Below are 15572 nucleotides of genomic sequence, written 5' to 3' on the forward strand. Positions count from 1 at the left end.
TCCATGGTGGTGTGCTCGATTTTATACACCATTAGTAATGGGTGTGGCTGAAATTGCCGTATCCACTCATTTGAAGGGGTGTCCACATACTTTTGTATATATAGCACAGAAGGTTGGTGGCACCTTATTTTGGGGAGGACGGGCTCGTGGTCATGGCTGGAGCGGAATAAGTGGAATGGTCTCAAATACATTGATACAATTTAATTTGCTCTGTTCCAGACATTATTATGAGCCGTCCTCCCCTCAGCAGCCTCCAGTGATATGTTGTGTATGTTATGCATGCTTATCGGACTAGAATATGGAATCATGTTGGCTCTATTCGTGGAATTTCTATCTGCCACGTTCAACAACGTTTGGCTACTGAATGTGGCCCTGGCAGACATACCCCAGGTTCCAGCTGTTGAGGCGAGTTTCCAGTTCACTGTCGTCAGGAGACGGCACCACTGGCTTCCTGTGGCCATCCACCTAGGGACCAAAGAGAATAGGTGATATTGAGTGTGGGACAACAAGTGCACATACTGTTCAGTAGGGTGTGTTGTATTCTTATCACCCAGCCCCACACAACTGCTTCTCCAACCCTTCTTTACTATACTCTCCTCCCTTCCTCTCCCCTCCATTCCCCTTCCTTACTCTCCTCCCCTCCTCTCCTCTCCCCTCCATTCTCCTTCCTTACTCTCCTCGTCCCTCTCCTCTCTTCCATTCTCCTCCCTTCCCCTCCATTCCCCTTCCTTACTCTCCTCTCTCCTTTCCTCCATTCTCCTTCCTTACTCTCCTCCCCCACCCTCCTCCATTCTCCTTCCTTACTCTCCTCCCCTCCCCTCCTCTCCCCTCCATTCCCTTCGTTACTCTCCTCATCCCTCTCCTCTCTCCTTTCCTCCATTCTCCTTCCTTCCTCTCCTCCCCTCCCCTCCATTCCCCTTCCTTACTCTCCTCTCTCCTTTCCTCCATTCTCCTTCCTTACTCTCCTCCCCTCCCCTCCATTCCCCTTCCTTACTCTCCTCTCTCCTTTCCTCCATTCTCCTTCCTTCCTCTCCTCCCCTCCTCTCCCCTCCATTCCCTTCCTTACTCTCCTCTCTCCTTTCCTCCATTCTCCTTCCTTCCTCTCCTCCCCTCCCTCCCCTCCATTCCCCTTCCTTACTCTCCTCTCTCCTTTCCTCCATTCTCCTTCCTTCCTCTCCTCCCCTCCCCTCCATTCCCCTTCCTTACTCTCCTCTCTCCTTTCCTCCATTCTCCTTCCTTCCTCTCCTCTCCCCCCTCCCCTCCATTCCCCTTCCTTACTCTCCTCTCTCCTTTCCTCCATTCTCCTTCCTTCCTCTCCTCCCCTCCTCTCCCCTCCATTCCCCTTCCTTACTCTCCTCTCTCCTTTCCTCCATTATCCTTCCTTACTCTCCTCCCCTCCTCTCCCCTCCATTCCCCTTCCTTACTCTCCTCTCTCCTTTCCTCCATTATCCTTCCTTACTCTCCTCCCCTCCTCTCCCCTCCATTCCCCTTCCTTACTCTCTCTCTCCTTTCCTCCATTATCCTTCCTTACTCTCCTTCTCCTCTCCTCCATTCCCCTTCCTTACTCTCCTCTCTCCTTTCCTCCATTCTCCTTCCTTACTCTCCTCCCCCCACCCTCCTCCATTCTCCTTCCTTAGTCTGGTCTTCCCTCTCCTCTTTAACTCCTCTTCCTCTCTCCTATCCTCCTCCCCTTTCCTCCATCCCCCCTACCCTCCTCTCTCCCATTCTCCTTCCTTACTCTCCTCTTCTCCCCTCCTTCTCCTCTTTGCCTCCCTGTCCTCCTCCTCCTACCCACGCCAGATGTTTGGCGGTTCCAGACCATTACCGTCCCCGTCCTGTCCCCCTGCAGTCTAAATTCCAGTCCAGGGGTCACAACGCTCTCCCCTCTGTTGTTTTGCTCAGTCTTTTGTTACAGGGCGCCCCACTCCTGAAACGCTGTTATATAATGTGAACTTTATGTGAACGTTGTGAATGTTATGCAAACGTTTCCAGAGTGCTGCTGTTGATTCAGGATCAGGTTTTGTGAACATTTCGTATATACGTTATAATGTGAACATTTCCAGGGTGCTGTTGTTTTTCGGGTCAGGTTTTGCCTGGGGTTGGGTTTGGGGCTTGGTGAGGGTGAGATATAAGAGAAATATCCAATAAAGTGGAAGTGTAGGCATTTTTTTAACCCGACTGAAATTAGGTGGAGGGTGGACCTCTCCCTCTCCCTCTCTCTTTCGTAACAGAACAAGGCACACTGCCAAGTTAACACCTCATATTACACAGACAAATGACGGAAATACCAGGCTGATTAAAATGGTCATACTCCTGATTCATCGCCTGTAAATGTCATCCACAGTGTTTATTATCATTGATATCGCGGTATGCCAAGTACGAGTGTCACGCACGGTGTAATGTCATACTCTCTGTGTCGCAGCCATTCAACCTACCGTGTGAAAATACAATCAATGGTATGATATGATGGAGAACGTCATCACAGAATAGAATATGTCCTGCCTGAAATGTAAGACTCCGTAATTACAAACTCAGTAACTAAGATAAAATAGGCTAAATGTAAAGAGTTGCCAAGTAGTGACAAGGAGTGTTGTAGAGTACTGCTGACCCCTTTGTTGTGGTCTTCAGAAGAGCGTTTCACTGGGCTGGAGGCCAGGGGCCGAGATGGAGACATCTCCTCATATAGCCGTCTTCTCCTGGATACAGAGGGAATGAGAGAGAGAGAGAGAATGTGAGAAAGAGAGGGAGGGAAGGAGAAATGTGAGAAAGAGAGGGAGGGAGATATATAGAGAGAGGGAGGGAAAAAGAGAGATGGAGAGAGAGATTTACATTAGGAAAGATTGAAGAAAACAACTAAATACAAAGATCTGAGTGTATCACTGGTTATATTACAGGAAACAGCTTCACCCAATCACTGGCTTACATTATGTCTATCAATATAATTTGTAACTCATCAAATGTGAGTCGTGCAGTACAGATGTAGGATCTTTATATTTTGACCTGTATTGTCGCAGCAAAATAATACTGCAGGTTTTTGCGACGGCACTTGAAGAAACTTTCAAAGTTCTTGAAATGTTCCATATTGACTGACCTTCATGTCTTAAAGTAATGATGGACTGTCATATCTCTTTGCTTATTTGAGCTGTTCTTACCACAATACATTTATTTTGCATAACCCATCATGTACACTACCGTTCAAAAGTTAGGGGTCTTTAAGACATTTTATTTTTAAAGAAAAGCACATTTTTTGTCCGTTAAAATAACATCAAATTGATCATAAATACAGCGTAGACATTGTTAATGTTGTAAATGAGTATTGTAGCTGGAAACGGCAGATTTTTTATGGAATATCTGGCTCTAACCAGAATAGAAAGAGGAGTGGGAGGCCCCGGTGCATTTTTAGCAACTGAGCAATAGGACAAATACATTAGAGTGTCTAGTTTGAAAAACAGACAGCCTCACAAGTCCTCAACTGGCAGCTTCATTAAATAGTACCTCAAAAAATCAGTCTTAATGTCAACAGTGAATAGGCAACTCCTGGTTTGCTGGCCTTCTAGTTAAAGCATTCAAATAAATAATTATTTAACTAAAATGTTAAACAAGGTTGTAGCGTGAAGCAATAAAATGGGGTACCTAGCTAGCACCACAGAACAAACAGTTCCTGAAAACAATGACCAGTAGAAACTGCAGTCATTTTCATTATATTTTACAGCAATGATTTAGGAATCCTTGTGGGTAAGTATTAGCTAGGTAGCCACTTGATGTTCTGACAAGCTAACTTCAGTTCATGAAAATAAATAGCTACAGCCAGACTAATAAACACTGTTGCCCAAAGCTAACGTTATAAGCAGCCAGCCAGCATAATCTGGCTAGTGAGGCTCAGACCAGACCAGAAGGTATGTGTTGAAAATGAAGAATAGCCACAATAAGGATTAGGCACAATAGTGGAATCTGAATGAGACTGAATGATACAAAAGTTGTATGTTCTCAATTAGTGTCAGTTGAGGTCAAACTTATCATCGTGAAACTAATGGCGTGCATATTTTGTATCCTTTGTGTGTTCTCTACCAGCTGTAAAAGCAGCCTACGTGAAGACTAGCCGCCACACTTTCTTCTCCTCAAGTATGCACGCACACACACACGCACACACCGGGGGCCAAGCGAGCAGTGCAATGTCGGGCCTCAAAGTCAACAGGTGGATGAGGATAATTGAATCAGATGTGTCTGGAGTCTGAGGCCCAGAGATCAAAGCTGTGCCAGCCAGGCAGGTCGGGGCTAGGGGAGAGAGAGGGGGAGTGTGTGTGTGTGGGTCTCTGCTGCTGCAGCCAGTCTTATTAAAACAGCCTGACATCTATACGCTTCGTCCATGACCTCCAGGTGCAGGAGCCAGAGGCCCTAGGTCTCACCCTCAGGCACCCCAAGGAAGGCAGCCAGACCCTGTGGCACAAACAAGACGCGGACCCCTTAACTCAACCACCTGGAGGCAAGGTCAACGAACAGACTCTGGCCTTACAGGGAAAGACCCGAGGCGGCTAAACAGGTCATTTATAAAAGCTGTTTGATGTCTGATGCTGCAAGGACAATGTTATTGTCACACTTGGATGGAGGAGAGGTTAGGGGTTCTCATGTGTGGAGCTCAGATGATAGACAGGAGTCAGGGTGAGTAAATCAGAAAGAAGAAAAACAAAGAGAGAGAAACAGAAGGGATTCACATATAGGGGTTAACAAATATTCATCCTTCCACCTTTGCCTGTTTGCTATGAGGGCAGAAAGACCAGAAATTCCCCTTGTCTATTGTAACGAACGCAACACTTCCACACATGCCGAGTCAACATTCGGCTCCCCCAACAGATACACACACTTCGTCTCTCTCCCCCTTCTCTCAGAGCTCTCCAAGGAACGCCAAAGACAACAACGTGTCAAGACAATCATGGCGTGTTTAAGGCCTGATCCATAAGTGACATGCGAGTACCAGGAGTCAGCTTCACACCAGGGCCTCTGAGGATGATCTCTTAACCTGGATCAGCTTGCTACCCCCATTCCTTTCACACAGACACAACTAGACTTTATCCGTTGAGAACAGAGAGAACCATCACGGACGACATCACCGGTTCTGCCGGTGAGTAACGCCATCTTGTGGCCAAATCTGGAACTTACTCACTCCAGCCAAACATGGTGTCTCTCCTAGCCAGTTAAAAACAGAGTTTCTAAACCTAGAGGCCCAACAACAGGATACTTCCGAGATTTTAGGAAGATGTTCCTAATGTTTTGTATACTCAGTGTAGAACAGGATTGCCAGATATAGAACAGGATTGCTGATACAGTCTAACCTGCAAGCACCCCAAAGTTAAATGACTACTTGACCTATCACCCCATTGCCTGATTAATGGCATGAGGCAGAGATCAAAAGATCATACATCACAAGGAGTCAAATTAGGTCCCTAGAGTTTTATCTAAATGGGAGAGACACATTAAAGAGCATGTGTACTAAGTCATTTTCTCCATGAGGCCTTCAACCTGTGATCTATACGCTCTTTAAATGCTCTTATCCCAATCAGACACTAGTCAGACAAAATCAAATCCAGCTCTTCAATACAACCAGTGTACTTAGGCTAACTGAGGTAACCGTTAGACATGCTTGTGAAACTGGTCAGACTTGTGACAAGGACATCTCGTACGTCATGCCAACAACTTTTCACAATCAAACGTACGTGTATCTTTAAAGTGACTATACACATAAGCCCACAAACAGAACCATCATGAATCTATCTGACCTGAATGGTTCTTTGGCTCAAGATGCCACTGAATTTTCCACTGCAAGCAACTAGTCGTCCCTATCAACACATGTTTAATGACATTTTCCAAGAACAACTCACCACTTTCCCCTTGGCCCAGATAAAAAAAAAAGTAGATTCAAAGCATTACAGGTCCCTCCCTCCCTCATTGTATTGGGCCTAACCATTGGGCACAATGGGTAGGCCCAACGTCTAGTTTTGATTTGCATTTGGTTGAGTTATCAACTAATGTGAAATCAACCAAAAATGTAACCATGTCATTGGATTTAGGTTAAAAGTTAGGTGAAGGCCTCCAGAGTGGCGCAGCGGTCTAAGGCACTGCATTGCAGACTTGCGGCGTCATTACAGCCTGGGCTTAAATCCCATAGGGCGGCGTCCCATAGGGCAGCGCACAATTGGCCCAGCATCGTCCAGGTTAGGAGAGGGTACGGCTGGGGGCTTTACTTGGCTCATCGCGCTCTAGCGACTCCTTGTGGCGGGCCGGGCGCCTGCAGGCTGACTTCGGTTGTCAGTTGAAAGGTGTTTCCTCCGACACATTGGTGCAGCTGGCTTCCGGGTTAAGCGGACTGGTGTTAAGAAGTGCGGCTTGGCGGGACATGTTTCGGAGGACCCATGACTCTACCTTCGTCTCTCTCGTGCACGTTGGGGATTTGCAGCGATGAGACAAGATCGTAATCACGAAATTGTGGAGAAAAAAATACTAAATTCCCTTACGTTGATGACTTTTTCAAATCCAATAATTTTTCCACATTGATTTTATTTTGTTTAAATGACATGGAAACAATGTTTTTGCAGTGGGTAGCAGCCTAGTTAAGAGATTTGCTAAAGGGCTCCAAATTAATGCTTGTCCTCTTGTCCGGGACAAGTTTATATATATATATATTTAAGACAAGAAGAATAAGCTATAGATTTAAGTTGTCCGAATGGAAACAAAAAAATGTATCACAAAAATCACAATATCAAACAAATACAACAATCAGTATTGGATCAGAGGCTAACATTGGAATAATATTCAAATATATTTTTCATGTACATAAAAAAAACATTTTTAAAGCCTAGATGTCATAGTGTAAGTGATATGCATATTGGCTACAGCCTCATGTCCAAACCAACGCTGACATGAGGGAGGAAGCAAAAATGTAGCCAAACTTTAATGAGACTTTTAATTACATAAATATAGGCTAAACACCAGTCATGTTAGACAAAAATAATGAAGGATAATTAACATCAATGTCTATAAGCTTGATTCTGTCGACATGCTGGAGGAAAAGTTCGTTCAGATCAAATGGTCACACGACGGAGAGTGAAGGAAAGGGAAAGAAAGACAGTGCCTGTTGCCCACCGGACATCCCCCATCTTTAATCTAAGAGGAGGTGGTTAGCATTTGGAAACTATTTAACCTGTCACACCCTGACCATAGTTTGCTTTGTATGTTTCTATGTTTTGGTTGGTCAGGGTGTGATCTGAGTGGGCATTCTATGTTGGATGTCTTGTTTGTCTATTTCTATGTCTGGCCTGATATGGTTCTCAATCAGAGGCAGGTGTTAGTCATTGTCTCTGATTGGGAACCATATTTAGGTAGCCTGGGTTTCACTGTGTGTTTGTGGGTGATTGTTCCTGTCTCTGTGTTTTGCACCAGATAGGACTGTTTTAGGTTTTCGCACGTTTGTTGTTTTGTTAGTTTATTCGTGTACAGTTTCTTTATTAAAGTACAATGAATAACAACCACGCTGCATTTTGGTCCTCCTCTACTTCACCTAAAGAAAACCGTTACATAACCATAAACTTAAATAGTTTAAAACCTAGATGTTTTATGTCATTTTATGAAGTGGGTCTTACCTTGTTTCAAAGTAGCCTAGCCAAAATACAACAATAGAAATGTTGAGGGAATTACTTTATAAACACTTAATACGCCATTGAAAACAGCATTTTTCTCATGTTCTATTGGTTTTCAAATCAACATTATTTTACTGTCCAGCAGCCAAAGGAATAATTCTAGTCACTTTAGTAACCCATGCTAGTTAGATCTCCCCTTTCCTAATCTGTGTCACATGAAACCACTTGCGCATCCGTGTGCTTTTGAGAACAGTGTTTCCCTGCCAATTGCATTTAGGAACATTTGCCCATAGCTTACAACCAAGTGTGCATTTTTAAGCTTATAATATGAAGAAATAAAACTTTATCAACATTTTAGGGTAAACAGACTGATCTGATGTATCAGACCTTATTGCTTTTCTTTCATGTGCAGCGGTTGTATGAATTTTGGGTCAGTCATCCTAGAACTGTCCCAGTTTTGAACCGTAGACATATTTTTTGGTGTTCCAGGGAAAATGGGAAGCCATTAATTTCAGCCCTGGAGGAAATTATTTATCTTTATTATTTATAAAGACATAAAAAGCATTTGGTTGTAATTGTAATGTTGCAATGTATTATAGGCTACCAAGTGTGGCCAACCATCCTCCAGGAAAGCCTTAAAGGGGCAGTGTTGTGTTTTGAGATAGGCTTGACTATGCAAAGAGTGTAGCCTAGATTTTTGTCTGATTCTCTATGGCAGTGGTTCCCAAACTTCTTATAGTCCCGTACCCTCAAATGTTGTTTTTTGCCATCATTGTAAGCCTGCCACAAACACTATACAATACATTTATTTAACATAAGAATGAGTGTGCGTTTTTGTCACAGCCCGGCTCGGGGGAGGTGACAAAGAGATCTTATAGGACCAGGGCACAAATAATAATATTCAATAATTTTGCTCTTTATTTAGCCATCTTACATTTGAAAATTTATTTGCTCATCAAAAATGGTGAATAACTCACCACAGGTTAATGAGAAGGGTGTGCTTGAAGGATGCACATAACTCTGCAATGTTGGGTTATATTGGAGAGTCTCAGTCTTAAATCATTTTCCACACAGTCTGTGCCTATATATAGTTTTCATGCTAGTGAGGGCCGAGAATCCACTCTCACATAGTTACGTGGTTGCAAAGGGCATCAGTGTCTTAACAGCGCGATTTGCCAAGGCAAGAAACTCTGAGCGCAGCCCTATCCAGAAATCTGTCAGTAGCTTCTGATTAAATACAATTTTCATAAAACCACTTGTTGCAATTTCGATGAGGCTCTCTTGTTCAGATATCACTAACTGGACTGGAGGCAGGGCATGAAAGGGATAACGAATCCAGTTGTTTGTGTCGTCCGTTTCAGGAAAGTACCTGTGTAATTGCGCACCCAGCTCACTCAGGTGCTTCGCTATATCACATTTGACATTGTCTGTAAGCTTGAGTTCATTTCCACACAAAAAATCATACAATGATAGAAAGACCCGTGTGTTGTCCTTATTAATGCAGACAGAAAAGAGCTCCAACTTCTTAATCATAGCCTGAATTTTGTCCCGCACATTTAATATAGTTGGGGAGAGTCCCTGTAATCCTAGATTCAGATCAATCAGGGAAGAAAAACATCACTCAGATTGGCCAGTCGTGTGAGAAACTCATCATCATGCAAGCGGTCAGACAAGTGAAAATCAAGGTCAGTAAAGAAAACTAAGCTTGTCTCTCAATTCAAAAAAATGTGCCAATACTTTGCCCCTTGATAACCAGCAAACTTCTGTTTGTTGTAAAAGCGGTACATGGTCGCTGCCCATATCATAGCGCAGAAAATACACGAGAATTCAGGGGCCTTGCTTTAACAAAGTTAACCATTTTCACTGTTGTATCCAAAACGTATTTCAAGCTGTCAGGCATTCCCTTGGCAGCAAGAGCCTCTTGGTGGATGCTGCAGTGTACCCAAGTGGCATCGGGAGCAACTGCTTGCACGCGCGTTACCACTCCACTATGTCTCCTTGTCATGGCTTTTGCGACATCAGTACAGATACCAACATGAGCAGCAGCTACGTTTGGCTACATACGGAACGTTAGTGGAATTCCCGTGAGAGAGTAAGGGTTAATGTGATTGGATGTTAATTATTTGACATTGTTATTACGCTGAACACTAGATGGTCGCATTTTATTTTTGGCAGTGAAACGAGCCTACTTAGGCGAGAAAAATACCTCACCCAAATGTATAGCCCCGTTGGAAAGTATAAATGGACTGTTTGAAAATGTGCAGATTGTTTATTTTTTATGTGAATTTTTTTGTGTGTTTATTTGGCATACCTCCGACAGCATTGCGTGTACCCCAGTTTGGGAATACCTGCTCTATGGTTTAAAAAAAAATTGAAAAACGTTATGCTTTTTATTTTATAAAGTGGTTCATTGCATCATAAAATTATGTGTTAGAGAACTACTGTAATTAACGTATTGTAAAAAATAATTAAATAATTAAAAGTAGCCGAGACAATGTTTCAGAATTCACAGGCAGTCCAGCATATTTAGGTTGGAGGAAAAGTCAATGCAAATAATTGTTGAAGTCAAATGTTCTGCTGACAAGTCCACAACAATTAGCCACTTTTTTTCAGACTACTTAAGAACCTAGAAACAGGAAGTCTAGGGACCATGCAGTAGCCTATACAAAAATACAAGTGTCCACTGTCCATATCTGATTGCACTGTCATGAGGTATTCTGTCAAGCTGCCGAAAACAATGCAGACTGCTCAAAAAGAGCACAACCATGTCGATTATGTTGTGTAAATTCAACGAAATAGCTACGTCAATGCAATGTGATTACATTAATTAAAAACAAGTTACATGTAATCGAAAATGTAATCTCCGTAATCCCCAAAAGTAATTATTTAGCATGAGGGCCATAAACAATAACTAGTAATGCTGCAAACTCCAAGAAAGGTTCAAATCTACCCTTTCTGGTAAATAGAGTTATAAATTGCTGAGCTGTAGTCACTTCTCAGGACATAAAATATGATACATCATACAAAATATTTCATATTTGTATTTCCTATTCAACAGAACTGTATGAACAAGGCTTGAAATTACTTATATGCTATCTAAATATAGTATTATCAATTTATAAAACCACTAACTATAAGATGTCACCTTCCTTATAACTGTAAAATACACATTTGTCTGTTGAGTGTTAGAGAAAATTTGCATATTTTCAAAAGGTCTCTCTTGATCAAAATGTCTGCCCCCATCGCTGTAAACGTCTCACAGAGCTCTAGCTTGGCTTCCTGAACTCGTTAGGAGCTTACCTTTCATTTCATATTAATATTGTCTGTCTATGACAAACAAAGTGTTCGTTTAAAATCTAGAATTATTTTAGATAATGGCTATCGACTTGATCTCTCCTGCAGTGCTATGATGTAAGGATTGCAGACATGTGATTTGTCAGTGGCTGTGACGTAGGGTTCAGCCAGGAGTTCATGTACAGTCAGAAGAGCTAACAAAGATGGCAGGAGGGACATCCCAGCTTCAAGTGGTTTCATATTTCCCATCCTAGGTCACACAGGCTCAGAAAATATACTTCTGTGGGAATAAAGGCTATCACTCAGTGTAATGTGGTGTATAACATAGTCAGATTAAACAGGTGAACAGACAGTTTATCATTTACATTAAAGTATGTATGCAACTACTGTAAAAAAACATGTTGAGTAGCTTAGACAATGTTTCAGAATTCAAGGGTAGTCCAGCATATTTAGGTTGTGGGAAAGGTCAATGCAGAATCACAGGTCCCATAAACAGGGGACTTTAAATCTAAGAGGTTTTTAAGTAAGAGGAAATAACTAGGAAACAATGTTGACTCAAACACTTTTGCCCAGAGGGTGAGGTGGTCTATTCCAGAATAAACACTTTTGCCCAGAGGGTGAGGTGGTCTATTCCAGAATAAACACTTTTGCCCAGAGGGTGAGGTGGTGGTCTAAATTGCCCAGAATAAACACTTTTGCCCAGAGGGTGAGGTGGTCTATTCCAGAATAAACACTTTTGCCCAGAGGGTGAGGTGGTCTATTCCAGAATAAACACTTTTGCCCAGAGGGTGAGGTGGTCTATTCCAGAATAAACACTTTTGCCCAGAGGGTGAGGAGGTGGTCTATTCCAGAATAAACACTTTTGCCCAGAGGGTGAGGTGGTCTATTCCAGAATAAACACTTTTGCCCAGAGGGTGAGGTGGTCTATTCCAGAATAAACACTTTTGCCCAGAGGGTGAGGTGGTCTATTCCAGAATAAACACTTTTGCCCAGAGGGTGAGGTGGTCTATTCCAGAATAAACACTTTTGCCCAGAGGGTGAGGTGGTCTATTCCAGAATAAACACTTTTGCCCAGAGGGTGAGGTGGTCTATTCCAGAATAAATACTTGTGTGTGTTTGAATTCAGCAGACGTCTACTGTAGCTGGCAGGCATAGCAGTTGAGTATGTAGCTTAAGCTCTAGTCTATGCCAGGGAATAACCTACCTGTGTGTGTTAGAGTAGGCTGTGGGAGAGGACCTGGCCCTCTCTCTGAGCAGGCTGTCCCAGGAGTCGTCACCCTGGCCCAGCTCTCCCGTTACCCAGTCAGGCAGGCCTGCAGTGCTCTGCTCCAGGCCCTGGCCACATAGAGGCTCGTCAAAGTAGATGGACTGGCAATGAGAGTGCAGAGCTGAGTTTAGCCATCTAAAACAGTCAAAAACATATAACATGCAGTCTACAAAGTACTATAAAATGGAATATCATGAATTAAACAAATAAACAAACATAAGCAACATGGGCAGTCTACTAGCAGTATAGAGCAGAAAGTATACTATTTATAGTAGCTTACATCATCAGCGCACTTTAGTACTATACCGAGGATTGTTTGTTTACCATATATGTTGGTAGAGTCTTGAGACTGCCTGACTCTGGCTTGTGGCTGAAAGGGCCCTCCAGGACCCCTCTTCTGAGCATGTGCAGGAGCAGGCGGGCGTACATGTTGCGGTTCTTGCGTCCCATCAGGCCCGAGCCGGATACACCTGGGTCACACAGCTTCTTGATCCACAGGGCACACAGCTGGCGCTCTGATGTCAAATAGGGAGCAAGAAATTACAATCAATGCATTACTAACACATATGACAATTACAATTTATAGAACACTTGCTTTTTAGTAATACAACTCATTTTACTGTAGGCCTACCTGTCTTGTGGGGGAGTTTTAGGACATATGGTTTCATGTCAACCAGGTGATGGTCAAACTCTGAGTCCAGTTTCTCCCATGTCTCTTCTTGTTTGTTCATAATGTCCTGCACATTGGGAATAACACATTTAACGTGTTACTTTCGATTGGTTACTGTGTTTACATGCAAACGTGTCCACTCCGCCCCTCAGAGCACATTTTAGCTATTGCTTCACAAAAACCATGCGCAACTAAACTACTTCAGAACTAGAAGTTTCAATACAAATGTAGCAAGTCTTTGCTGTTACTGTCATCAATTCGGCATCCCTGCATAGAACTAACGTTGGAAGAGTTAGCTGCACACAGACTGAGCCACCAAGCTCAGCTGGCTAATAACAACTGAACCGTTGCTAGACACTTCGACTAGCATCGAGAAGGTGAGGACGGCATATCTATCCTACTAGCTATCTCTCACAACTGAATCTGACATATAGTTAGTTTGCCAATAATGGTGCAGTTAGCTACAGTAGCAATCTGGCTAGCATCAGTTCTGTTGCTAACAGTAGTTCAAGCAGCACGTCAAAACGACAAAACAAAGTGGCCCGCGCACTTAGTATTCACTTCTAATTTGTATAAATGTTACTCGTTAGTTAGATAATTACAATATATTACACTTCAAGCTAACATTGTGCGATAATACTGGAAAAATTAGAGTTATTGGCTTGTTATTACCAGCTTCTGCAGATCTAAACGGTTCAAACTTCTGCTACACAGACTGCGTCCTACGTCACATCCTTTTTCCATAAACAGAAAACGGGAGCGTCCTTGTTGTCATAGAAACTGTCAAGCTGATGAAACGAGTGCTCATGCTGTCATTTCCAAAATGGTACCCTTTCTGTGCATTTGCAAGATGTTGCATTGAGTATAGAGTTAAATACTTGTACATAATTCTGTGATGCAGACCTGCGTTTACTATGCACAGTTCTGTTTGGTTCTAGGTAAAATAAAATACAAATAATAATAATAATAATAATTGGAAACCAGCAGTCTAGTCTAGGCCCATTTGTAAATAGTTTCAAATAGAACTATTTACAGGATTTTTTTAAATGTATTTTTAAATGCTTTCAAATACTAAAAAGTCGTTGGATTCGGCCACATTGTTTTAAAATACTGAATGACAAAAAATAAGTATTTAAAATACAAAAATGTAAATATTCATAAATGTATGCCTATTTGAACCCAGGTCTGCTGTGATGTTACTTTCGACTAGTTACTGTATGTTTACATGCAAACATGTACACTCCACCCCCCAGAGTACATTTTAGCATTTTCAAAAATTCCACATAACATTCTACACTATACATAAAGTCAGCAAAAAAAAAATAAACGTCCTCTCACTGTCATCTGCATTTATCTTCAGCAAACTTAACATGTGTAAATATTTGTATGAACATAAGATTCAACAACTGAGACATAAACTGAACAAGTTCCACAGACATGTGACAAACAGAAATGGAATAATGTGTCCCTGAACAAAGGAGGGGTCAAAATCAAAGGTAACAGTCAGTATCTGGTGTGGCCACCAGCTGCATTAAGTACTGCAGTGCATCTGCTCCTCATGGACTGCACCAGATTTGCCAGTTCTTGCTGTGAGATGTTACCCCACTCTCCCACCAAGGCACCTGTAAGTTGCCGGACATTTCTGGGGGGGAATGGCCCTAGCCCTCACCCTCCGATCCAACAGGTCCCAGACGTGCTCAATGGGATTGAGATCCAGGCTCTTCGCTGGCCATGGCAGAACAGTGACATTCCTGTCTTGCAGGAAATCACGCACAGAGCGAGCAGTATGGCTGGTGGCATTGTCATGCTGGAGGGTCATGTCAGGATGATACTGCAGGAGGGGTACCACATGAGGGAGGAGGATGTCTTCCTGTAATGCACAGCGTTGAGATTGCCTGCAATGACAACAAGCTCAGTCCGATGATGCTGTGACACACTGCCCCAGACCATGACGGACCCTCCACCTCCAAATTGATCCCGCTCCAGAGTACAGACCTCGGTGTAACGCTCATTCCGTTGACGATAAACGTGAATCCGACCATCACCCCTGGTGAGACAAAACCGCGACTCGTCAGTGAAGAGCACTTTTTGCTCGTCCTGTCTGTTCCAGCGACGGTGGGTTTGTGCCCATAGGCAATGTCGTTGCCGGTGATGTCTGGTGAGGACCTGCCTTACAACAGGCCTACAAGCCCTCGGTCCAGCCTCTCTCAGCCTATTGCGGACAGTCTGAGCGCTGATGGAGAGATTGTGTGTTCCTGGTGTAACTCGGGCAATTGTTGTTGCCATCCTGTACCTGTCCCGCAGGTGTGATGTTCGGATGTACCGATCCTGTGCAGGTGTTGTTACACGTGGTCTGCCACTGCGAGGACGATCAGCTGTCCCCTGTAGCACGGTCTTAGGTGTCTCAAAGTACAGACATTGCAATTCATTGCCCTGGCCACATCTGCAGTCCTCATGCCTCCTTGCAGCATGCCTAAGCCACGTTCACGCAGATGAGTAGGGACCTGGGCATCTTTCTTTTGGTGTTTTCAGAGTCAGTAGAAAGGCCTCTTTAGTGTCCTAAGTGTTCATAACTGACCTTAATTGCCTACCGTGTGTAAGCTGTTAGTGTCTTAATGACAGTTCCACAGGTGCATGTTCATTCATTTTTTATGGTTCATTGAACAAGCATGGGGAAACAGTGTTTAAACCCTTTACAATGAAGATCTGT

The 15572-nt window shown here is 43.2% G+C and overlaps 1 protein-coding gene across 1 annotated transcript; it reads right to left on the reverse strand.

Moving 5' to 3' along the window:
- Positions 1 to 307: 307 nt before the first annotated feature.
- LOC121844549 (centrosomal protein of 112 kDa-like) lies at positions 308 to 13609 on the reverse strand. The gene is made up of 6 exons (XM_042314783.1): positions 13535 to 13609; positions 12824 to 12929; positions 12517 to 12707; positions 12130 to 12293; positions 2609 to 2696; positions 308 to 465 (listed from the first exon to the last, which is right to left on the reverse strand). Exons 1-6 carry the CDS (start codon positions 13604 to 13606, stop codon positions 358 to 360), a joined length of 729 nt encoding a protein of 242 aa, XP_042170717.1. The 5' UTR covers positions 13607 to 13609; the 3' UTR covers positions 308 to 357.
- Positions 13610 to 15572: the final 1963 nt, after the last annotated feature.

The sequence above is a fragment of the Oncorhynchus tshawytscha genome, unplaced genomic scaffold, assembly GCF_018296145.1.
Source record: "Oncorhynchus tshawytscha isolate Ot180627B unplaced genomic scaffold, Otsh_v2.0 Un_contig_5821_pilon_pilon, whole genome shotgun sequence".
Classification (NCBI taxonomy): Eukaryota; Metazoa; Chordata; class Actinopteri; order Salmoniformes; family Salmonidae; genus Oncorhynchus; species Oncorhynchus tshawytscha.